We start from the raw sequence: 24,524 nt of genomic DNA on the forward strand, positions 1-24,524 counted from the left end.
CAGGTAGTGTTATTACCAGGTAGTATCATTTCGTGTTATTTCCAGGTAGTATCATTTAGTGTTATTTCCCGGTAGTATCATTTAGTGTTATTTCCCGGTAGTATAATTTAGTGTTATTTCCGGTAGTATAATTTAGTGTTATTTCCCGGTAGTATCATTTAGTGTTATTTCCAGGTAGTATCATTTAGTGTTAGGTAGTGTTATTACCAGGTAGTATCATTTAGTGTTATTACCAGTTGGTATCATTTAGTGTTATTTCCAGGTAGTATCAGTTAGTATTAGTATCAGGTAGTGTTATTACAGGGTACTCTCCGTTAGTATTATTATCAGGTAGTGTTATTACCAGGTAGTATCAGTTAGTATCAGGTAGTGTTATTTCCAGGTAGTATCAGTATCAGGTAGTGTTGTTACCAGGTACTATCAGTTAGTATCAGTTAGTTTTAGTACCAGGATGATTAGTTAGTATTAGTTTCAGGTAGTATTATTACCAGGTAGTATCAGTTAGTATTAGTATCAGGTAGTGTTATTACCAGGTAGTATCAGGTAGTGCTAGTATCAGGTAGTATCAGTTAGTGTTATTACCAGGTAGTATCATTTAGTGTTATTACCAGGTAGTATCATTTAGTGTTATTACCAGGTAGTATCATTTAGTGTTATTACCAGGTAGTATCAGGTACTGTTATTACAAAGTGTATCAGGTAGTGTTATTACCAGGTAGTATCATTTAGTGTTATTACCAGGTAGTATCATTTAGTGTTATTACCAGGTAGTATCATTTAGTGTTATTACCAGGTAGTATCATTTAGTGTTATTACCAGGTAGTATCATTTAGTGTTATTACCAGGTAGTATCAGGTATTGTTGTTACCAGGTAGTGTTATTACCAGGTTATATCAGTTAGTATTAGTATCAGGTCGTGTTATTTCCAGGTAGTATCAGGTAGTGTTATTACCAGGTAGTATCATTTAGTGTTATTACCAGGTAGTATCATTTAGTGTTATTTCCAGGTAGTATCATTTAGTGTTATTTCCCGGTAGTATCATTTAGTGTTATTTCCAGGTAGTATCATTTAGTGTTATTACCAGGTAGTGTCAGGTAGTGTTATTACCAGGTAGTATCATTTAGTGTTATTACCAGTTGGTATCATTTAGTGTTATTTCCAGGTAGTATCAGTTAGTATTAGTATCAGGTAGTGTTATTACAGGGTACTCTCCGTTAGTATTATTATCAGGTAGTGTTATTACCAGATAGTATCAGTTAGTATCAGGTAGTGTTATTTCCAGGTAGTATCAGTATCAGGTAGTGTTGTTACCAGGTACTATCAGTTAGTATCATTTAGTTTTATTACCAGGATGATTAGTTAGTATTAGTTTCAGGTAGTATTATTACCAGGTAGTATCAGTTAGTATTAGTATCAGGTAGTGTTATTACCAGGTAGTATCAGTTAGTATTAGTATCAGGTAGTGCTAGTATCAGGTAGTATCAGTTATTGTTATTACCAGGTAGTATCATTTAGTGTTATTACCAGGTAGTATCATTTAGTGTTATTACCAGGTAGTATCAGGTAGTGTTATTACCAGGTAGTATCATTTAGTGTTATTACCAGGTAGTATCAGGTACTGTTATTACAAAGTGTATCAGGTAGTGTTATTACCAGGTAGTATCATTTAGTGTTATTACCAGGTAGTATCATTTAGTGTTATTACCAGGTAGTATCATTTAGTGTTATTACCAGGTAGTATCAGGTAGTATCAGGTAGTGTTATTTAGTGTTATTACCAGGTAGTATCAGGTATTTTTAGTATCAGGTAGTGTTATTACCAGGTAGTATCAGTTAGTATTAGTATCAGGTAGTGTTATTACCAGGTAGTATCAGGTAGTGTTATGACCAGTTAGTATCAGGTAGTGTTATTAGCAGGTACTATCAGTTAGTATTATTATCAGGTAGTGCTAGTATCAGGTAGTATCAGGTATTGTTATTACCAGGTAGTATCATTTAGTGTTATTTCCAGGTTGTATCATTTAGTGTTATTACCAGGTAGTATCATTTAGTGTTATTACCAGGTAGTATCATTTAGTGTTATTACCAGGTAGTATCATTTAGTGTTATTACCAGGTAGTATCAGGTAGTGTAATTTAGTGTTATTACCAGGTAGTATCAGGTAGTGTTATTTAGTGTTATTACCAGGTAGTATCAGGTATTGTTATTACAACGTGTATCAGTTAGTATTAGTATCAGGTAGTGTTATTACCAGGTAGTATCAGGTAGTGTTATTACCAGGTAGTATCATTTAGTGTTATTACCAGGTAGTATCATTTAGTGTTATTACCAGGTAGTATCATTTAGTGTTATTTCCAGGTAGTATCATTTAGTGTTATTTCCAGGTAGTATCAGGTAGTGTTATTACCAGGTAGTATCAGGTAGTGTTATTACCAGGTGGTATCATTTAGTGTTATTTCCAGGTAGTATCATTTAGTGTTATTTCCAGGTAGTATCATTTAGTGTTATTTCCAGGTAGTATCAGGTAGTGTTAGTACCAGGTAGTATCAGGTAGTGTTAGTATCAGGTAGTGTTAGTAACAGGTAGTATCAGGTAGTGTTAGTACCAGGTAGTGTTAGTACCAGGTATTATCAGGTAGTTTTATTACCAGGTAGTGTTATTACCAGGTATAATCAGTTAGTATTTGTACCAGGGTCAGTGAGAAGTGTTATTATCCGGTAGTATCAGGTATTGTTATTACAAAGTGTATCAGTTAGTATTAGTATCAGGTAGTATTACCAGGTAGTGTTATTACCAGGAAGTATTATTTACTGTTATTACCAGGTAGTATCAGGTATTGTTATTACAAAGTGTATCAGTTAGTATTAGTATCAGGTAGTATTACCAGGTAGTTTTATTACCAGGTTATATCAGGTAGTATTAGTATCAGGTCGTGTTATTTCCAGGTAGTGTCAGGTAGTGTTATTTCCAGGTTGTATCATTTAGTGTTATTACCAGGTAGTATCATTTTGTGTTATTTCCAGGTAGTATCATTTAGTGTTATTACCAGGTAGTGTTATTACCAGGTAGTATCAGGTAGTGTATTTACCAGGTAGTATAATTTAGTATTAGTACCAGGTAGTGTTATTACCAGGTAGTATCAGGTAGTGTTATTTCCAGGTAGTATCAGGTAGTGTTATTACCAGGTAGTATCAGTTATTATTAGTATGAGGTAGTGTTATTACCAGGTAGTATCAGTTGGTATTAGTACCAGGTAGTGTTATTACAGATGCTGGTTATCTTGTTTTGCTGTTTATCTTGGCAGAGGGCCAACTATTGTTTTTCAGTCACACACACACACACACATGCACCCTCATACACACACACGTCTCTGTCCATGTCCCCTCAGCAAGCGGTGAAGGAGAATGCGAAGAGGAGGGAGTCAGAGGAGAAGATCAGGAGAGCCAAGCTGGCCAAGGAGAAGGCTGACAGAGAGAAGGAGGAGAAACAGAAGAGAAGCCAACAACTGGACCTCAACGCAGGTCAGTGGGAGAGGAGTGGGTCAGAGTGCCTGTGGGAGAGGAGTGGGTCAGAGTGCCTGTGGGAGAGGAGTGGGTCAGAGTGCCTGTGGGAGAGGAGTGGGTCAGAGTGCCTGTGGGAGAGGGGTGGGTCAGAGTGCCTGTGGGAGAGGGGTGGGTCAGAGTGCCTGTGGGAGAGGAGTGGGTCAGAGTGCCTGTGGGAGAGGAGGGTCAGAGTGCCTGTGGGAGAGGAGGGGTCAGAGTGCCTGTGGGAGAGGAGTGGGTCAGAGTGCCTGTGGGAGAGGGGTGGGTCAGAGTGCCTGTGGGAGAGGGGTGGGTCAGAGTGCCTGTGGGAGAGGGGTGGGTCAGAGTGCCTGTGGGAGAGGAGTGGGTCAGAGTGCCTGTGGGAGAGGAGTGGGTCAGAGTGCCTGTGGGAGAGGAGTGGGTCAGAGTGCCTGTGGGAGAGGAGTGAGTCACCGTGCCTGTGGGAGAGGAGTGGGTCAGAGTGTGGGTGTGGATGAAGGCTGTTTTGGGAACTGAACTTCTCCTTGATACCAGTTGGGGGCAGTCGGAGCCCACTGTACTACTAGATCTGTGTGTGTGTGTCTGTGTGTGTGTCTCCAGTGATCCACAGCAGCCCTGAGAAAAGAGCGAGTGAAGGAGAGAGACAAGATAAAGATATGGAGGAGGCAGTAGTCTGCCTGTATCATCCACTCATTCAGTCATTGTTGGAACAAGGGATTTATATCCGAGAAGAACAAGAAATAGTGAATTTAAATCCACAAACACGTTTTCTCTCTCTGAGTCAGATTAGATTCATAAAAAAGACTGGGATAGCAACCATCTTATCCTGTCTTACAGTCTCACACAGCCTCATGCTGAAACACGTACAAACAGACCACAAATAATGTTTGCTCGTTTCCTACACCCTCTCCCTCTCTCTGACCTACTTTCTGAACATTCCTCCTCTTTTTGGCTCCAGTTTGTCTCTCTTGGGACTTCACAGTTCGAGTCATCACAATTCCTCTCTGCCACAGTGCTGTGTGTCAGTGTGTGTCAGTGTGTGTCAGTGTGTGTCAGTGTGTGTCAGTGTGTGTCAGTGTGTGTCAGTGTGTGTCAGTGTGTGTCAGTGTGTGTGTCAGTGTGTGTCAGTGTGTGTGTCAGTGTGTGTGTCAGTGTGTGTGTCAGTGTGTGTCAGTGTGTGTGTGTGTCAGTGTGTGTGTCAGTGTGTGTGTCAGTGTGTGTGTCAGTGTGTGTGTGTCAGTCTGTGTGTCAGTCTGTGTGTCAGTCTGTGTGTCTGTGTGTGTCAGTCTGTGTCTGTGTCAGTGTGTGTGTCAGTGTGTGTGTGTGTGTGTGTGTCAGTGTGTGTGTGTCAGTCTGTGTGTCAGTGTGTGTCTGTGTGTGTGTCTGTGTGTGTGTGTCTGTGTGTGTCTGTGTGTGTGTGTCTGTGTGTGTGTCTGTGTGTGTGTGTCTGTGTGTGTGTGTCTGTGTGTGTCTGTGTGTGTGTGTCTGTGTGTGTGTGTCTGTGTGTGTCAGTCTGTGTCTGTGTGTGTCAGTCTGTGTCTGTGTGTGTCAGTCTGTGTCTGTGTGTGTCAGTCTGTGTCTGTGTGTGTCAGTCTGTGTCTGTGTGTGTCAGTCTGTGTCTGTGTGTGTCAGTCTGTGTCAGTGTGTGTGTCTGTGAGTGTGTGTCTCTGTCGTGAGTGTGTGTCTCTGTCGTGTGTGTGTGTGTGTGTGTGTGTGTCAGTGTGTGTGTGTGTCTGTGACTGTCTGTCTGTGTGTGTTTTTCTGCGTGTGTGTGTCTCTGTCGTGTGTGTGTCTCTGTCGTGTGTGTGTCTCTGTCGTGTGTGTGTCTCTGTCGTGTGTGTGTCTCTGTCGTGTGTGTGTGTGTGTGTGTGTGTCTGTCGTGTGTGTGTGTGTGTCTCTGTCGTGTGTGTGTGTGTGTCTCTGTCGTGTGTGTGTGTGTCTCTGTCCTGTGTGTGTGTGTCTCTGTCCTGTGTGTGTGTCTCTGTCCTGTGTGTGTGTCTCTGTCGTGTGTGTGTCTCTGTCGTGTGTGTCTCTGTCGTGTGTGTGTCTGTCGTGTGTGTCTGTCGTGTGTGTGTGTGTGTCTGTCGTGTGTGTGTCTGTCGTGTGTGTGTCTGTCGTGTGTGTGTCTGTCGTGTGTGTGTGTCTGTCGTGTGTGTCTGTCGTGTGTGTCTCTGTCGTGTGTCTCTGTCGTGTGTCTCTGTCGTGTGTGTCTCTGTCGTGTGTGTCTCTGTCGTGTGTGTCTCTGTCGTGTGTGTCTCTGTCGTGTGTGTGTGTCTCTGTCGTGTGTGTGTGTCTCTGTCGTATGTGTGTGTGTGTGTGTCTCTGTCGTATGTGTCTGTGAGTGTGTGTCTGTGAGTGTGTGTCTGTGTGTGTCTCTGTCGTGTGTGTGTGTGTCAGTGTCTGTGACTGTCTGTCTGTGTGTGTTTTTCTGCGTGTGTGTGTCTCTGTCGTGTGTGTGTTTCTGTCGTGTGTGTGTCTCTGTCGTGTGTGTGTGTGTCTCTGTCGTGTGTGTGTGTGTGTCTCTGTCGTGTGTGTCTCTGTCGTGTGTGTGTCTCTGTCGTGTGTGTGTGTCTGTCGTGTGTGTGTCTGTCGTGTGTGTGTCTGTCGTGTGTGTCTCTGTCGTGTGTGTCTCTGTCGTGTGTGTCTCTGTCGTGTGTGTGTGTCTCTGTCGTGTGTGTGTGTGTGTGTCTCTGTCGTGTGTGTGTGTGTGTGTCTCTGTCGTATGTGTGTGTGTCTCTGTCGTATGTGTGTGTGTCTCTGTCGTATGTGTGTGTGTCTGTCGTGTGTGTGTCTCTGTCGTGTGTGTGTGTGTCTGTCGTGTGTGTGTCTGTCGTGTGTGTGTCTGTCTGTCGTGTGTGTCTCTGTCGTGTGTGTCTCTGTCGTGTGTGTCTCTGTCGTCTGTGTCTCTGTCGTGTGTGTGTGTCTCTGTCGTGTGTGTGTGTCTCTGTCGTGTGTGTGTGTCTCTGTCGTGGGTGTGTGTCTCTGTCGTGTGTGTGTGTCTCTGTCGTGTGTGTGTGTCTCTGTCGTGTGTGTGTGTGTCTCTGTCGTATGTGTGTGTGTCTCTGTCGTATGTGTGTGTGTCTCTGTCGTATGTGTGTGTGTGTCTCTGTCGTATGTGTGTGTGTCTCTGTCGTATGTGTGTGTGTCTCTGTCGTATGTGTGTGTGTGTCTCTGTCGTATGTGTGTGTGTCTCTGTCGTGTGTGTGTGTGTCTGTCGTGTGTGTGTGTGTGTGTCTCTGTCGTGTGTGTGTGTGTGTGTGTGTGTCTCTGTCGTGTGTGTGTGTGTGTCTCTGTCGTGTGTGTGTCTCTATCGTGTGTATGTGTGTGCGCATCATCTTTTTCACCCACATTATGTCCCTTTCTCCTGATGAGGTTTTCCAGCTGCCTGTTCTTTCCTCCCTCTATTTTCCTCTTTCTTTCAATCCTTTCCCGTCTTTCTTTTTAAAGGTGCACTATGCTGAAATCTCTATGCCATTTCTTGGTTGCTAAAATTCTAATAATTCCCCGTAATTTCAGTTTGTGAAAAAACTAGCAAATGTATAGTGTAGGGAATCATTGTACCATCTGAACTCTGAAATATATTTTCAGGAACCAAAAATATTATAATTTCAGCTGTTCAAAGCTGATGTCCAAAACAAAGTAAAATATGCAAAAACCAAACATTAGCACCGGAAGTATAGAAATAGCATACATAGAACAGATCTTGGACTTGCTTTCAATGAGAATGACAGATCTATAACTCACAATTCTATGTGAATTTGGTCAGGTCGCCCAAAAAGTGACATATTGCAGCTTAAAAGGGTTTTAGAAGGTCGTATGGACAATAATGTACTGTATCTACCTGCAATCTAAGCACTTTGTCCATGCAGTGTGAGGAAAAAGGTAGTTAAATTTCAAGTCAACCACTGTGGACTATGTATGAAGGAAATACAATATGCATTGAAAGCTCTGTGTTTGGGTATGCGCAAACACACATGCACACACAATCCATCCATTCATAGCTTTGAGAGTGTGTTGAGTCTTTCATGCATTAGATAAGGCTTAGATAGTTGACCATGAAAGGGCTTAGATAGTTGACCATGAAAGGGCTTAGATAGTTGACTGTGTGGGGGTGGGGGGTACATGTACATACAGGTTTGAGCTCAGGGTTATTATTTAAGCAACACACACATCTAGTCTGTGTGTTTGTGAATAGATCCAATAAACTGGTTGGTTATTATTAGACAAGGGCTGTCTTTATATAGTGCTTTCTCTAACAATCATCTTCCCACTGACCTTAACCCTGCTTCTCTCATTTTCTCTCTTTACCCTACACACAGTTCTGTACTGTGGTCTGATCTAAGACCTGTTCATACTCCTCACAAGCACCAGGTCTGCATAGTTCCCCAGGTCTGCAGCTAGGTGTCAGTGCTGCATGAAATGGGGTGTATTTAGAGAGGGGGGTTAGCCACCACTAGGGGTGCTGTGGCTCTACATTACAGGCTGTGTGAGAGGGAGACAGAGAGGGTGGGGTGTAAGAGAGATTGTAGAACAGCAGATGTCCCAGGAGGATTAGACGGCGTTGGTCCTCAGAGCGGGGGGCATGGACCTGCAGAGGAGAAAGGGATCCACAGGAGACAATGAAGAAAAGGGGGGTAGGATGACTGAGTGAGGATGGAGATGCCCTCCTAGATCAGCTCTTGTTGCTGAAGGAGGGGCTGTTAGGTGTGTGGTAGAGTAATACCTGTGTGTTCTGCACATAATTATGCCAGGCTGGGGGAGGGGGGTCTATTCTGTCATGCTTATCTCCTGCTGTCTCTAATGCTGTTACATTACTAACACAGCTTATCAACACAACATATGTCCTTAACTCCCGGACATGTGTGTCGGAGCAGGGTAGAGTGTTCCATAGTGACCTTGACCACTCAATACCCACTCTCATATTGATTGTTTTAATGGCTGTGTTAATTAAATAAACGTCTGTTTATGAACTATCAGCAAGCACTTCAAATTGATTTAATGCAAAACAGTTGTAGAAACCTTTAAGAAATGTCCCCTGTTTAATCTGGCTTATTCATTAAACAGTCATTCCCAACGCCTGTATGGCTCCGTATCATGATGCTGGACAGTCCATTAGCCCTCTACTGTCTCTGTCTAGATGCTGCCTGTATAAAACAGGTCCCAGTTTAACACCCTCCCAGAGGCCGTTTCCTCCAGAGCGTGTGTGTATTTTTCCTGGATGTGTTTAGGTTTAACACAGGCATGTGATTTGTGGAAGTGGGTAGTGGATGGGTGCCAGACGTAGTCTCCTTTGGGTAGAAATAAAACATGACTGCATGACTGTTTTCTGCCTGTGCAGTTGTGTGCCGCGGCCACTTGGGTGTGTATGTGAGCTGTGTTGTGGGACTGCACTCTCTCTCTCTCTGTGTGTGTGTGTGTGTGTGTGTGTGTGTGTGTGTGTGTGTGTGTGTGTGTGTGTGTGTGTGCGCGCGAGACTTTCTCTGAAGTGACAAGCGAGACCAGGGGCCATCTGCCGCTAGGTTTACAGTGCAATTCAACTAGTGTGTTTGGGGGAGGGGCGACAGGATGAGGGGGAGGGGAAGAACTAAACCTTTAACCCCAGCCAGTTCACCGTGATAATAATGAGTACCATCTGCCTGAGTACCACTGAATCCTCCCCACACACACATTCCTGGTGAACATCGCAGTTTATTGAGCCTCAGTGTAATAGACGTGTAGACGGTGTGTGTACTACTAGATGTATGTAGCCTGCAGCCTAGGCAGTATCTAAACTGGGTCAGCGCCCAACTAGGTTAATGTATCTAATGGGCCACCGGTTCCATGTGACTAGTGATGTCGCTAAGTCTGTGTGTGTGTGTGTGTGTGAGAGAACTCAGTGCTGTGCTGTGTCCACTGATCTGTCCTCTGTCTATTATGAGAGAGAGAGACTAAATGTGGATGTGTGTTTTGTATTGACTCTGTTGTTATAACCATAGAATACTAGAATGACCAGGAACCGTCTTCTAATGGGATAAAGGTCAGGGAGTTGGTCAACCCGGGGGGGTTCGCCAGTGCTGTGATACGATATTGAATTGGAAGGAAGAATGTATTTATGTAATGTTTGTTAGCTAGCCAGACAGTTTTAGAGGAATGATTCCATGTTTTTTTTTTTATTAAATGCCAAAATGGCAACATTCGATTGAAACAATGGAGTTTAATCGCAGCCGTACACTGGCTAAAATCAGTTGATGGACTTAGATAAGTTGTAAATGGAGCAAGTCCTTATATTGTATCATATAATAGCACACAAATATAGACTTCTGTAGTCTGTTTACACTTTTTTAGACTATTTATACAGAATAAAAAACCTTTTAACTATTTTTATAATTATATGACAATATTTTAGGTTGACAATTCTATTACACCATTTCTGATACATGACACGCCTTTTATTTTCTTGCATAAGTAAAATCAGGATTAATCCTCTACTGCCATTCATTCCAATTAGACTGGTTTGGATTTCTCCCTGACCAATGTGGCTGCATGTTCACCCCATTCTGGAACGTTGAGGGTTTATGACATAGCCCCTCCAGTAATTGAATTGGATGTCTCTGGTTTATAAGGTTGTGTATGTAATATTGATTGTGTATCTGTATGTGTGTCCAGAGGGTGATGAGACTGGTATCATGGACGACCTGATGGAGGCGCTGCAGTCTGGGGCTGCCTTCAGGAGGAAGAGAGGACCACGACAAGCTGGTAACAACACACTGTCGCTCTCTCGGTCTCTGTGTCTCTCTGTCTCACTTACACACACTTGGGCGGATACACTCTTTCAGTCCCTGCTTGCTCTCCTGTGTGTCTGCCATCTGTTGTGTGGCTGTAGGGCTGGGGCGTGACACCAGTTTGGGCTCTGCTCCAGGGAACCAGCCAGGGCAGGGCAGTAGGAGAGGGATGGGGGTGGCAGAAATACACTGTAATATGTGGCTTCACAATGACTTCAACATTAAACCCTGTTAACCCTGGACCAGTCTACAACCACTAGCCTGGGGCTAGCACTAGCAGGGCTGTTCACACTTAGCGTGTCTAAATGATCTGTATTGATTTCCACTCAGATCTGTTCTCCAGCCTCTCTCTCTCAGGCCAGACGATACACCACCCACATAGATACTCTCTCTCTGCTGTTTCACTGGCCTACTGGCCTATTGAGTTACTCACTTCAGCTGCTAGTGCTACACACACACACACACACTTAAAGCTAGAATCCTTCATTTCTGTTTACGTATAAATGATTTATGTAAACCTAGTGATCAAGAACATAACTTAGAAATTCCCCATGATCTCATTTCAACTGTCGTACCCCATCAGTACCCCAAATATGAGTTTATATCAACTGTCGTACCCCATCAGAACCCCAAATATGAGCTTGTTTTACTCCAATGTTTGTAAACAATGTAAATGTATACACATTGTATAACCTCAAAACATGGTTACAACTATCATTTTGATATCATGGATGGTCAGTCCTTGCATCCATAGCACTTTGAGAGTGGTTACATTTCTCCAGGCCCATTCCTCAGCTGTTTACCGAAACACTGGCGGGTTTACTTCCTGAAGATCCTCATTAGCTGCGGCACATGCAGCCGCTACTCTTCATGGGGTCCACATAAAACGTACAAATACATGACAAAGTACGAAACACTTAGACGAACAACATAACATATTACATTACATTCTAAATAAAAACTATAAATAAAATAAGTTATATATATGAAAACACCAGGAGGCAACAAAAATACAATTTACACACTATTATATTCATATTCTTATATACAGTTAAAGTAGATCTTTAGAGAGAGGAGATGCGCAGTGATACAATTTTTTTTTTAAGTTAAACTTGCTTGTTGCAATAGCAACCTCTTGTGGCAGAGCATTCCATGATGACATGGCTCTATACACAACTGAGCAACGTGTTAAATCAGGTTTTTGGGGGTACAGTGATAGGGTATGCCCTAGTGGGTGTCTGGTGGGGTATGTACAGTGTGTCTGGTGGGGTATGTACAGTGTGTCTGGTGGGGTATGTACTGTGTGTCTGGTGGGGTATGTACTGTGTGTCTGGTGGGGTATGTACTGTGTGTCTGGTGGGGTATGTACTGTGTGTCTGGTGGGGTATGTACAGTGTGTCTGGTGGGGTATGTACAGTGTGTCTGGTGGGGTATGTACAGTGTGTCTGGTGGGGTATGTACAGTGTGTCTGGTGGGGTATGTACAGTGTGTTTGGTGGGGTATGTACAGTGTGTTTGGTGGGGTATGTACAGTGTGTCTGGTGGGGTATGTACAGTGTGTTTGGTGGGGTATGTACAGTGTGTCTGGTGGGGTATGCCCTAGTGGGTGTCTGGTGGGGTATGTACAGTGTGTCTGGTGGGGTATGTACAGTGTGTCTGGTGGGGTATGTACTGTGTGTCTGGTGGGGTATGTACTGTGTGTCTGGTGGGGTATGTACTGTGTGTCTGGTGGGGTATGTACTGTGTGTCTGGTGGGGTATGTACAGTGTGTCTGGTGGGGTATGTACAGTGTGTCTGGTGGGGTATGTACAGTGTGTCTGGTGGGGTATGTACAGTGTGTCTGGTGGGGTATGTACAGTGTGTCTGGTGGGGTATGTACAGTGTGTCTGGTGGGGTATGTACAGTGTGTCTGGTGGGGTATGTACAGTGTGTCTGGTGGGGTATGTACAGTGTGTCTGGTGGGGTATGTACTATGTGTCTGGTGAGGTATGTACAGTGTGTCTGGTGGGGTATGTACTGTGTGTCTGGTGGTGTATGTACAGTGTGTCTGGTGGGGTATGTACAGTGTGTCTGGTGGGGTATGTACAGTGTGTCTGGTGGGGTATGTACAGTGTGTCTGGTGGGGTATGTCCAATGTTACTCCTAGAAGTTCAGCTTCTTGAATTTGTTGAGCAGTCACACCCTTTATACACAACTCCAGTTGAGATTTAGGTCTTAGAGAATGCTTTGAACCAAATACAATGCTGTTGGTAAAAACTCAGCAAAAAAAATCAACATCCCTTTTTCAGGACCCTGTCTTTCAAAGATAATTTGTCAAAACCCAAATAACTTCACAGATCATTGTAAAGGGTTTAAAGACCGTTTCCCATGCTTGTTCAATGAACCATAAACAATTAATGAACATGCACCTGTGGAACGGTTTTTAAGATACTAACAGCTTACAGACGGTAGGCAATTAAGGTTACAGTTATGAACACTTAGGACACTAAAGAGGCCTTTCTACTGACTCTGAAAAACACCAAAAGAAAGATGCCCAGGGTCCCTGCTCATCTGCGTGAATGTGCCTTAGGCATGCTGCAAGGAGGCATGAGGACTGCAGATGTGGCCAAGACAATACATTGCAATGTCTGTACTGTGAGACGCCTAAGACAGCCCTACAGGGAGACAGGATGGACAGTTGGTTGTCCTCGCAGTGGCAGACCACCTGTAAACACCTGCACAGGATCGGTCCATCCGAAAATCACACCTGTGGGACAGGTACAGGATGGCAACAACTGCCCAAGTTGCATCAAATCAAATTGTATTTGTCAGATACACATGGTTAGCAGATGTTAATGGTCACATACACATGGTTAGCAGATGTTAATGGTCACATACACATGGTTAGCAGATGTTAATGGTCACATACACATGGTTAGCAGATGTTAATGGTCACATACACATGGTTAGCAGATGTTAATGGTCACATACACATGGTTAGCAGATGTTAATGCGTCACATACACAGGGTTAGCAGATGTTAATGGTCACATACACATGGTTATCAGATGTTAATGGTCACATACACATGGTTAGCAGATGTTAATGGTCACATACACATGGTTAGCAGATGTTATTGGTCACATACACATGGTTAGCAGATGTTATTGGTCACATACACATGGTTAGCAGATGTTAATGGTCACATACACATGGTTAGCAGATGTTAATGGTCACATACACATGGTTAGCAGATGTTAATGCGTCACATACACATGGTTAGCAGATGTTAATGGACACATACACATGGTTAGCAGATGTTATTGGTCACATACACATGGTTAGCAGATGTTAATGGTCACATACACATGGTTAGCAGATGTTAATGGTCACATACACATGGTTAGCAGATGTTAATGGTCACACACACATGGTTAGCAGATGTTAATGATCACACACACATGGTTAGCAGATGTTAATGGTCACATACACATGGTTAGCAGATGTTAATGGTCACATACACATGGTTAGCAGATGTTAATGGTCACACACACATGGTTAGCAGATGTTAATGGTCACATACACATGGTTAGCAGATGTTATTGGTCACATACACATGGTTAGCAGATGTTAATGGTCACATACACATGGTTAGCAGATGTTAATGGTCACACACACATGGTTAGCAGATGTTAATGCGTCACATACACATGGTTAGCAGATGTTAATGGACACATACACATGGTTAGCAGATGTTAATGGTCACATACACATGGTTAGCAGATGTTAATGGTCACATACACATGGTTAGCAGATGTTAATGGTCACATACACATGGTTAGCAGATGTTAATGCGTCACATACACATGGTTAGCAGATGTTAATGGACACATACACATGGTTAGCAGATGTTATTGGTCACATACACATGGTTAGCAGATGTTATTGGTCACATACACATGGTTAGCAGATGTTATTGGTCACATACACATGGTTAGCAGATGTTATTGGTCACACACACATGGTTAGCAGATGTTAATGGTCACACACACATGGTTAGCAGATGTTAATGGTCACACACACATGGTTAGCAGATGTTAATGGTCACACACACATGGTTAGCAGATGTTAATTGGTCACACACATGGTTAGCAGATGTTAATGCGTCACATACACATGGTTAGCAGATGTTAATGGTCACATACACATGGTTAGCAGATGTTAATGGTCACATACACATGGTTAGCAGATGTTAATGCGTCACATACATGGTTAGCAGATGTTAATGGTCACATACACATGGTTAGCAGATGTTAATGGTCACATACACATGGTTAGCAGATGTTATTGGTCACATACACATGGTTAGCAGATGTTAATGGTCACATACACATGGTTAGCAGATGTTAATGGTCACATACACATGGTTAGCAGATGTTAATGGTCACACACACATGGTTAGCAGATGTTAATGATCACACACACATGGTTAGCAGATGTTAATGGTCACATACACATGGTTAGCAGATGTTAATGCATCACATACACAGGGTTAGCAGATGTTAATGGTCACATACACATGGTTAGCAGATGTTAATGGTCACATACACATGGTTAGCAGATGTTAATGGTCACATACATGGTTAGCAGATGTTAATGGTCACATACACATGGTTAGCAGATGTTAGCAGTGTAGCGAAATGCTTGTGATTCTAGTTCCGACAGTGCAGTAATAACCAACGAGTAATCTCACAACTACTACCTTATACACACAAGTGTAAAGGGATAAAGAATATGTACATAAAGATATATATTTTTTTGTGTTTTATCTTTATTTAACTAGGCAAGTCAGTTAAGAACAAATTCTTATTTTCAAAGACAGCCTAGGAACAGTGGGTTAACTGCCTGTTCAGGGGCAGAACAACAGATTTGTACCTTATCAGCTCGGGGGTTTGAACTTGCAACCTCCGGGTTACTAGTCCAACGCTCTAACCACTAGGCTACCCTGCCACCCCATGAATGAGTGATGGTACAGAACGGCATAGGCAAGATGCAGTAGATGGTATAGAGTACAGTATATACATATGAGATGAGTAATGTAGGGTATATAAACATAAAGTGGCATAGTTTAAAGTGGCTAATGATACATGTATTACATAAAGATGGCAAGATGCAGTAGATGATAGAGTACAGTATATACATATACATATGAGATGAGTAATGTAGGGTATGTAAACATTATATTAAGTGGCATTGTTTAAAGTGGCTAGTGATACATATTTACATGAATTTCCATCAATTCCCATTATTAAAGTGGCTGGAGTTGAGTCAGTATGTTGGCAGCAGCCACTCAATGTTAGTGGTGGCTGTTTAACAGTCTGATGGCCTTGAGATAGAAGCTGTTTTTCAGTCTCTCGGTCCCAGCTTTGATGCACCTGTACTGACCTCGCCTTCTGGATGGTAGCGGGGTGAACAGGCAGTGGCTCGGGTGGTTGTTGTCCTTGATGATCTTTATGGCCTTCCTGTGACATCGGGTGCTATAGGTGTCCTGGAGGGCAGGTAGTTTGCCCCCGGTGATGCGTTGTGCAGACTTCACTACCCTCTGGAGAGCCTTACGGTTGTGGGTGGAGCAGTTGCCGTACCAGGCGGTGATACAGCCCAACAGGATGCTCTCGATTGTGCTTCTGTAGAAGTTTGTGAGTGCTTTTGGTGACAAGCCAAATTTCTTCAGCCTCCTAAGGTTGAAGAGCTATGTTAGCTATGTAAGTAACATAAGTAACTCAACAATGCGATGGCAGGTGATGTAAAGCCATAACAAGTTTGTTTTTTAAATTACACATTTATGATCAATAACATCAAAGGCTGCACTGAAATCTAACAATACAGCTCCAATTATCTTATTAGCCATTTCTTTTAGCCAATCATCAGTCATCTGAGTCAGTGCAGTACAAGTTGAGTGCCCTTCCCTGCTGAAAGTCAGTAGTTATAACTTGTTCTCTGAAAAATTGCATTGTATATATTCATAACATCAAACTGATTGGGTGGCTGTTGGAGCGCTTTACTGTTTTTAGGTAGTGGAGTTACTTTAGCTTCCTTCCACACCTGTGGACACAGGCCTTTTAGGCTTTGGTTAAAGATGTGACAATACAGCTACCGTTCTCTATAGTTTCTCATCTAGGTTGTCTATACCTGGTGGTAATACAGTCTGCTACCGTTCTCTATAGTTTCTCATCTAGGTTGTCTATACCTGGTGGTAATACAGTCTGCTACCGTTCTCTATAGTTTCTCATCTAGGTTGTCTATACCTGGTGGTAATACAGTCTGCTACCGTTCTCTATAGTTTCTCATCTAGGTTGTCTATACCTGGTGGTAATACAGTCTGCTACCGTTCTCTATAGTTTCTCATCTAGGTTGTCTATACCTGGTGGTAATACAGTCTGCTACCATTCTCTATAGTTTCTCATCTAGGTTGTCTATACCTGGTGGTAATACAGTCTGCTACCGTTCTCTATAGTTTCTCATCTAGGTTGTCTATACCTGGTGGTAATACAGTCTGCTACCGTTCTCTATAGTTTCTCATCTAGGTTGTCTATACCTGGTGGTAATACAGTCTGCTACCGTTCTCTATAGTTTCTCATCTAGGTTGTCTATACCTGGTGGTAATACAGTCTGCTACCGTTTTCTATAGTTTCTCATCTAGGTTGTCTATACCTGGTGGTAATACAGTCTGCTACCGTTCTCTATAGTTTTTCATCTAGGTTGTCTATACCTGGTGGTAATACAGTCTGCTACCGTTCTCTATAGTTTCTCATCTAGGTTGTCTATACCTGGTGGTAATACAGTCTGCTACCGTTCTCTATAGTTTCTCATCTAGGTTGTCTATACCTGGTGGTAATACAGTCTGCTACCGTTCTCTATAGTTTCTCATCTAGGTTGTCTATACCTGGTGGTAATACAGTCTGCTACCGTTCTCTATAGTTTCTCATCTAGGTTGTCTATACCTGGTGGTAATACAGTCTGCTACCGTTCTCTATAGTTTCTCATCTAGGTTGTCTATACCTGGTGGTAATACAGTCTGCTACCGTTCTCTATAGTTTCTCATCTAGGTTGTCTATACCTGGTGGTAATACAGTCTGCTACCGTTCTCTATAGTTTCTCATCTAGGTTGTCTATACCTGGTGGTAATACAGTCTGCTACCGTTCTCTATAGTTTCTCATCTAGGTTGTCTATACCTGGTGGTAATACAGTCTGCTACCGTTCTCTATAGTTTCTCATCTAGGTTGTCTATACCTGGTGGTAATACAGTCTGCTACCGTTCTCTATAGTTTCTCATCTAGGTTGTCTATACCTGGTGGTAATACAGTCTGCTACCATTCTCTATAGTTTTTCATCTAGGTTGTCTATACCTGGTGGTAATACAGTCTGCTACCATTCTCTATAGTTTCTCATCTAGGTTGTCTATACCTGGTGGTAATACTGCTCTGTTACATGTTAATAAACATCCCTCTCTTCTCTCCTTCCTGCTCTGTTACATGTTAATAAACATCCATCTCTTCTCCTTCCTGCTCTGTTACATGTTAATAAACATCCCTCTCTTCTCTCCTTCCTGCTCTGTTACATGTTAATAAACATCCCGCTCTTCTCTCCTTCCTGCTCTGTTACATGTTAATAAACATCCCTCTCTTCTCTCCTTCCTGCTCTGTTACATGTTAATAAACATCCCTCTCTTCTCTCCTTCCTGCTCTGTTACATGTTAATAAACATCCCTCTTCTCTCCTTCCTGCTCTGTTACATGTTAATAAACATCCCTCTTCTCTCCTTCCTGCTCTGTTACATGTTAATAAACATCCCTCTTCTCTCCTTCCTGCTCTGTTACATGTTAATAAACATCCCTCTCTTCTCTCCTTCCTGCTCTGTGACATGTTAATAAACATCCCTCTCTTCTCTCCTTCCTGCTCTGTTACATGTTAATAAACATCCCTCTTCCCTCCTTCCTGCTCTGTTACATGTTAATAAACATCCCTCTCTTCTCTCCTTCCTGCTTTGTTACATGTTAATAAACATCCCTCTCTTCTCTCCTTCCTGCTCTGTTACATGTTAATAAACATCCTTCTCTCCTTCCTGCTCTGTTACATGTTAATAAACATCTCTAAGTAGCCTACTCTCTGGTGCTGTACACATGTGAATTTGATCATGAGGATTCTTAAAGCTAGAATCCTTAATTGAAACAAAGCGTTCACCCAAATATATTATATACCAATAGTGTTGGATCTGTGACATATTCACTAATGCAGTAGAGCTTTGCTCCGAAGCAATATCAGTTCCCATTGGCTGTAGTGACCAGAACATTGTGGCAACAAGAAGGAAACGGTCTGCTCTCGCCCTGTCTCTCTCTCGCCCTGTCTCTCTCTCGCCCTGTCTCTCTCTCGCCCTGTCTCTCTCTCGCCCTGTCTCTCTCTCGCTCTGTCTCTCGCCCTGTCTCTCTCTCGCTTTGTCTCTCTCGCCCTGTCTCTCTCTCGCTTTGTCTCTCTCGCCCTGTCTCTCTCTCGCTCTCTCTCTCTCTCGCCCTGTCTCTCTCGCTCTCTCTCTCGCCCTGTCTCTCTCGCTTTGTCTCTCTCGCCCTGTCTCTCTCGCCCTGTCTCTCTCGCTCTCTCTCTTGCCCTGTCTATCTTGCTCTTTCTCTCTCGCTCTCTCTCTCTCGCTCTGTCTGTCTCGCTCTGTCTGTCTCTCTCGCTCTGTCTGTCTCTCTCGCCCTGTCTCTCTCTCGCCCTGTCTCTCTCTCGCCCTGTCTCTCTCTCGCCCTGTCTCTCTCTCGCTTTGTCTCTCTCGCCCTGTCTCTCTCTCGCTCTCTCTCTCTCGCCGTCTCTCTCGCTCTCTCTCTCGCCCTGTCTCTCTCTCGCTTTGTCTCTCTCGCTCTCTCTCTTGCCCTGTCTCTCTTGCCCTGTCTATCTTGCTCTTTCTCTCTCGCCCTGTCTCTCTCGCCCTGTCTCTCTCGCCCTGTCTCTCTCGCCCTGTCTCTCTCGCCCTGTCTCTCTCGCCCTGTCTCTCTCGCCCTGTCTCTCTCGCTCTCTCTCTCTCGCTCTCTCTCTCTCGCTCTGTCTGTCTCTCTCGCTCTGTCTGTCTCTCTCGCTCTGTCTGTCTCTCTCTCGCCCTGTCTCTCTCTCGCCATGTCTCTCTCTCACTCTGCCCCCCGTTTCCATTGTTCTTGTTTTCCATGTATAATGTTTTGGTTAGCTATGGTTTATTCAGGCCAATCAGAGCTTTGTTTATGTCTAATTTTCCAGTCATCCACGTGGTTCTCCCCTGGTCTCATTAGTTTGGACGCGATAGTGTGTGTGTGTGTTCAATGACTCAGAGGTCGTCTTATAGTGGGCTGGACAAGAAGGAGAGGGAGACACATCCTGTTTCTAATACAGACATTTAAGATGGCTGACATTCTGACGAGCAACAACCCCCCCCCATACCTTATTTTTACTGTGTTGTTATTCTGGTGGCAGTTTCTCTCTCACATCCCTCTGTTCTCCCATACTGTTAGATTCCACACACACAAAGCTCCAGCCTCATGCTGAGTGGTGTCAGGACCTTCCATACTGTTAGATTCCACACACACAGAGCTCCAGCCTCATGCTGAGTGGTGTCAGGACCTTCCATACTGTTAGATTCCACACACACAAAGCTCCAGCCTCATGCTGAGTGTTGTCAGGACCTTCCATACTGTTAGATTCCACACACACAGAGCTCATGCTGAGTGGTGTCAGGCACTTCCATACTGTTAGATTCCACACACACAGAGCTCCAGCTTCATGCTGAGTGGTGTCAGGACCTTCCATACTGTTAGATTCCACACACACAGAGCTCCAGCCTCATGCTGAGTGGTGTCAGAACAGTCTGTTTCCAACGAGAGCCACGAGGCTGAGAGGAGACAGACTGGGGAGACTGACCTCTAACCCCTGACCTGTGACTCAGTAGCTCTGTCTGCCTGGTTGTCTCTAGGGGAGAGGGGCAACAGCTGCCCTCACTCTGTCTACACTGCTCTTTTTAAGCAAGGCCCACACATACACACACTGCATACCAACACATACACACATACACACACTGCATACCAGCAGACATATGCTCAAATACCAATACTGATACAAATATATACACACTCGCATACACCCACACTTTATACAGTCTCACACAGTCTAAGAGTAGGCACTCATTCTGAATGGTTAAGAGTAGGCACTCATTCTGAATGGTTAAGAGTAGGCACTCATTCTGAATGGTTAAGAGTAGGCACTCATTCTGAATGGTTAAGATTAGGCACTCATTCTGAATGGTTAAGATTAGGCACTCATTCTGAATGGTTAACATAAGGGTTATGGTTTAGGATAGTGGTAAAATAAAAAACTAACGTCCACGACTGAGATTGAACACACAACCTTCTGACCCAGAGTCAGGGGATTACCTGTCCACAAAGCCCTAGCAAAACCCAAGCCTGCTGATGGTAATATCACACACTGTTGCCCCTAGTGGCTGGTGTTGACGCCATTTCTCAACGTCCTCAGGACATGATTAAATTTCCTATTTTGACTAAAATCTTGAACTACTGGCTATTCCCCTCTGTCATGTGATGGTGTTTAAAGGAATGGTGACATCACAAAGAGGCGTCGCGAACATCACTATAGACCCATCTGCTAGGTCATAACACCACCCTAAACCACCAATCACAAAATATTACGAATAACAAAGCACCAATCACAATAGATGGACACATAAAGAGCCAGTCACAATAGACACACTCTCTCCTCAGCAGGCCTGCCCTTTAACAGGGGGGTGACCTTCCTGTCTCTCCCAGTCAGTTGTGTGGTCGCATCCGCACTTCGGTCCGCAGGTAGTATAACTTTTCATTACATTTCATTATAGTACAACGGTTTGATTTGTCTAATCTTAGCAATTTCTTCTTAGCTAGCTACATAGCCGTCTTTGTATCAAAGATAATTGCGTAATTATCGTATTTCGTCGTCCTAACGTAGTCTACACTGCTATCTGCCCGCCAGCTAGGAAACGTCCACCGTCTACCGAATAGCAGCACTGTAAAAACTATTACACTCAACTGAACGACTTGATTAGTGTAGTGTTAGCTAGCTACATAGTTGTCATTGCTGTCTTCGTATCCAAGATAATTGTGTAGTTTAGAGTGTGTAGTCTTAGAGTGATTATCTTAATTTACCGAGGTTAGCTAGCCAGCTATTTGTCGTCCTTAACGTAGGAGACACTGCTAGCTAGCCAACAGCTAGCCAACGTCTACCGAATAGAACTTCCTCACTCAACAACCCGGTCGCATTCCGCTTCGCTCCACAGGTAGTATCACATTTTCATTTCATTTCATTACAGTACAACGGTTTGATTTGTTTGATCGTAGCTAGCTACATAGCTAGCTACATAGCCGTCTTTGTATCAAAGATAATTGTGTAGTCTAGAGCGATTTTCTAGGTTAGCTAGCCAGCTATTGTCGTTCTTTTAACGCAACGTAACGTAATCAACACTGCTAGCTAGCCAGTCACACTCAACGGAACGACTTGATTAGTGTAGTGTCAACAACGCAGCCACTGCCAGCTAGCCTACAAAGTCAACAACGCAGCCACTGCCAGCTAGCCTACTTCAGCAGTACTGTATCATTTTAATCATTTTAGTCAATAAGATTCTTGCTACGTAAGCTTAACTTTCTGAACATTCGAGACGTGTAGTCCACTTGTCATTCCAATCTCCTTTGCATTAGCGTAGCCTCTTCTGTAGCCTGTCAACTATGTGTCTGTCTATCCCTGTTCTCTCCTCTCTGCACAGACCATACAAACGCTCCACACCGCGTGGCCGCGCCACCCTAATCTGGTGGTCCCAGCGCACGACCCACGTGGAGTTCCAGGTCTCCGGTAGCCTCTGGAACTGCCGATCTGCGGCCAACAAGGCAGAGTTCATCTCAGCCTATGCCTCCCTCCAGTCCCTCGACTTCTTGGCACTGACGGAAACATGGATCACCACAGATAACACTGCTACTCCTACTGCTCTCTCTTCGTCCGCCCACGTGTTCTCGCACACCCCGAGAGCTTCTGGTCAGCGGGGTGGTGGCACCGGGATCCTCATCTCTCCCAAGTGGTCATTCTCTCTTTCTCCCCTTACCCATCTGTCTATCGCCTCCTTTGAATTCCATGCTGTCACAGTTACCAGCCCTTTCAAGCTTAACATCCTTATCATTTATCGCCCTCCAGGTTCCTCGGAGAGTTCATCAATGAGCTTGATGCCTTGATAAGCTCCTTTCCTGAGGACGGCTCACCTCTCACAGTTCTGGGCGACTTTAACCTCCCCACGTCTACCTTTGACTCATTCCTCTCTGCCTCCTTCTTTCCACTCCTCTCCTCTTTTGACCTCACCCTCTCACCTTCCCCCCCCTACTCACAAGGCAGGCAATACGCTCGACCTCATCTTTACTAGATGCTGTTCTTCCACTGACCTCATTGCAACTCCCCTCCAAGTCTCCGACCACTACCTCCTTTTCCCTCTCGCTCTCATCCAACACTTCCCACACTGCCCCTACTCGGATGGTATCGCGCCGTCCCAACCTTCGCTCTCTCTCCCCGCTACTCTCTCCTCTTCCATCCTATCATCTCTTCCCTCTGCTCAAACCTTCTCCAACCTATCTCCTGATTCTGCCTCCTCAACCCTCCTCTCCTCCCTTTCTGCATCCTTTGACTCTCTATGTCCCCTATCCTCCAGGCCGGCTCGGTCCTCCCTCCCGCTCCGTGGCTCGACGACTCATTGCGAGCTCACAGAACAGGGCTCCGGGCAGCCGAGCGGAAATGGAGGAAAACTCGCCTCCCTGCGGACCTGGCATCCTTTCACTCCCTCCTCTCTACATTTTCCTCTTCTGTCTCTGCTGCTAAAGCCACTTTCTACCACTCTAAATTCCAAGCATCTGCCTCTAACCCTAGGCAGCTCTTTGCCACCTTCTCCTCCCTCCTGAATCCTCCTCCCCCTCCCCCCTCCTCCCTCTCTGCAGATGACTTCGTCAACCATTTTGAAAAGAAGGTCGACGACATCCGATCCTCGTTTGCTAAGTCAAACGACACCGCTGGTTCTGCTCACACTGCCCTACCCTGTGCTCTGACCTCTTTCTCCCTCTCTCTCCAGATGAAATCTCGCGTCTTGTGACGGCCGGCCGCCCAACAACCTGCCCGCTTGACCCTATCCCCTCCTCTCTTCTCCAGACCATTTCCGGAGACCTTCTCCCTTACCCCACCTCGCTCATCAACTCATCCCTGACCGCTGGCTACGTCCCTTCCGTCTTCAAGAGAGCGAGAGTTGCACCCTTCTGAAAAAACCTACACTCGATCCCTCCGATGTCAACAACTACAGACCAGTATCCCTTCTTTCTTTTCTCTCCAAAACTCTTGAACGTGCCGTCCTTGGCCAGCTCTCCCACTATCTCTCTCAGAATGACCTTCTTGATCCAAATCAGTCAGGTTTCAAGACTAGTCATTCAACTGAGACTGCTCTTCTCTGTATCACGGAGGCGCTCCGCACTGCTAAAGCTAACTCTCTCTCCTCTGCTCTCATCCTTCTAGACCTATCGGCTGCCTTCGATACTGTGAACCATCAGATCCTCCTCTCCACCCTCTCCGAGTTGGGCATCTCCGGCGCGGCCCACGCTTGGATTGCGTCCTACCTGACAGGTCGCTCCTACCAGGTGGCGTGGCGAGAATCTGTCTCCTCACCACGCGCTCTCACCACTGGCGTCCCCAGGGCTCTGTTCTAGGCCCTCTCCTATTCTCGCTATACACCAAGTCACTTGGCTCTGTCATAACCTCACATGGTCTCTCCTATCATTGCTATGCAGACGACACACAATTAATCTTCTCCTTTCCCCCTTCTGATGACCAGGTGGCGAATCGCATCTCTGCATGTCTGGCAGACATATCAGTGTGGATGACGGATCACCACCTCAAGCTGAACCTCGGCAAGACGGAGCTGCTCTTCCTCCCGGGGAAGGACTGCCCGTTCCATGATCTCGCCATCACGGTTGACAACTCCATTGTGTCCTCCTCCCAGAGCGCTAAGAACCTTGGCGTGATCCTGGACAACACCCTGGACAACACCCCTTGGCGTGATCCTGGACAACACCCTAATCCAGGCACTTGTCATCTCCCGTCTGGATTACTGCAACTCGCTGTTGGCTGGGCTCCCTGCCTGTGCCATTAAACCCCTACAACTCATCCAGAACGCCGC

The 24,524-nt window shown here is 44.7% G+C and overlaps 1 protein-coding gene across 1 annotated transcript in view; it reads left to right on the forward strand.

Moving 5' to 3' along the window:
• LOC115125756 (protein diaphanous homolog 1) overlaps window positions 1–24,524 on the forward strand; it is a 46,397-nt gene that overhangs the window by 14,952 nt on the left and 6,921 nt on the right. The window contains exons 8-9 of the mRNA XM_065018546.1: window positions 3,388–3,520; window positions 10,166–10,255. Coding sequence (XP_064874618.1) covers window positions 3,388–3,520; window positions 10,166–10,255 — 223 coding nt within the window. The remainder of the gene's footprint in view (window positions 1–3,387; window positions 3,521–10,165; window positions 10,256–24,524) is intronic.

Source organism: Oncorhynchus nerka, linkage group LG5, assembly GCF_034236695.1.
Source record: "Oncorhynchus nerka isolate Pitt River linkage group LG5, Oner_Uvic_2.0, whole genome shotgun sequence".
NCBI lineage: Eukaryota > Metazoa > Chordata > Actinopteri > Salmoniformes > Salmonidae > Oncorhynchus > Oncorhynchus nerka.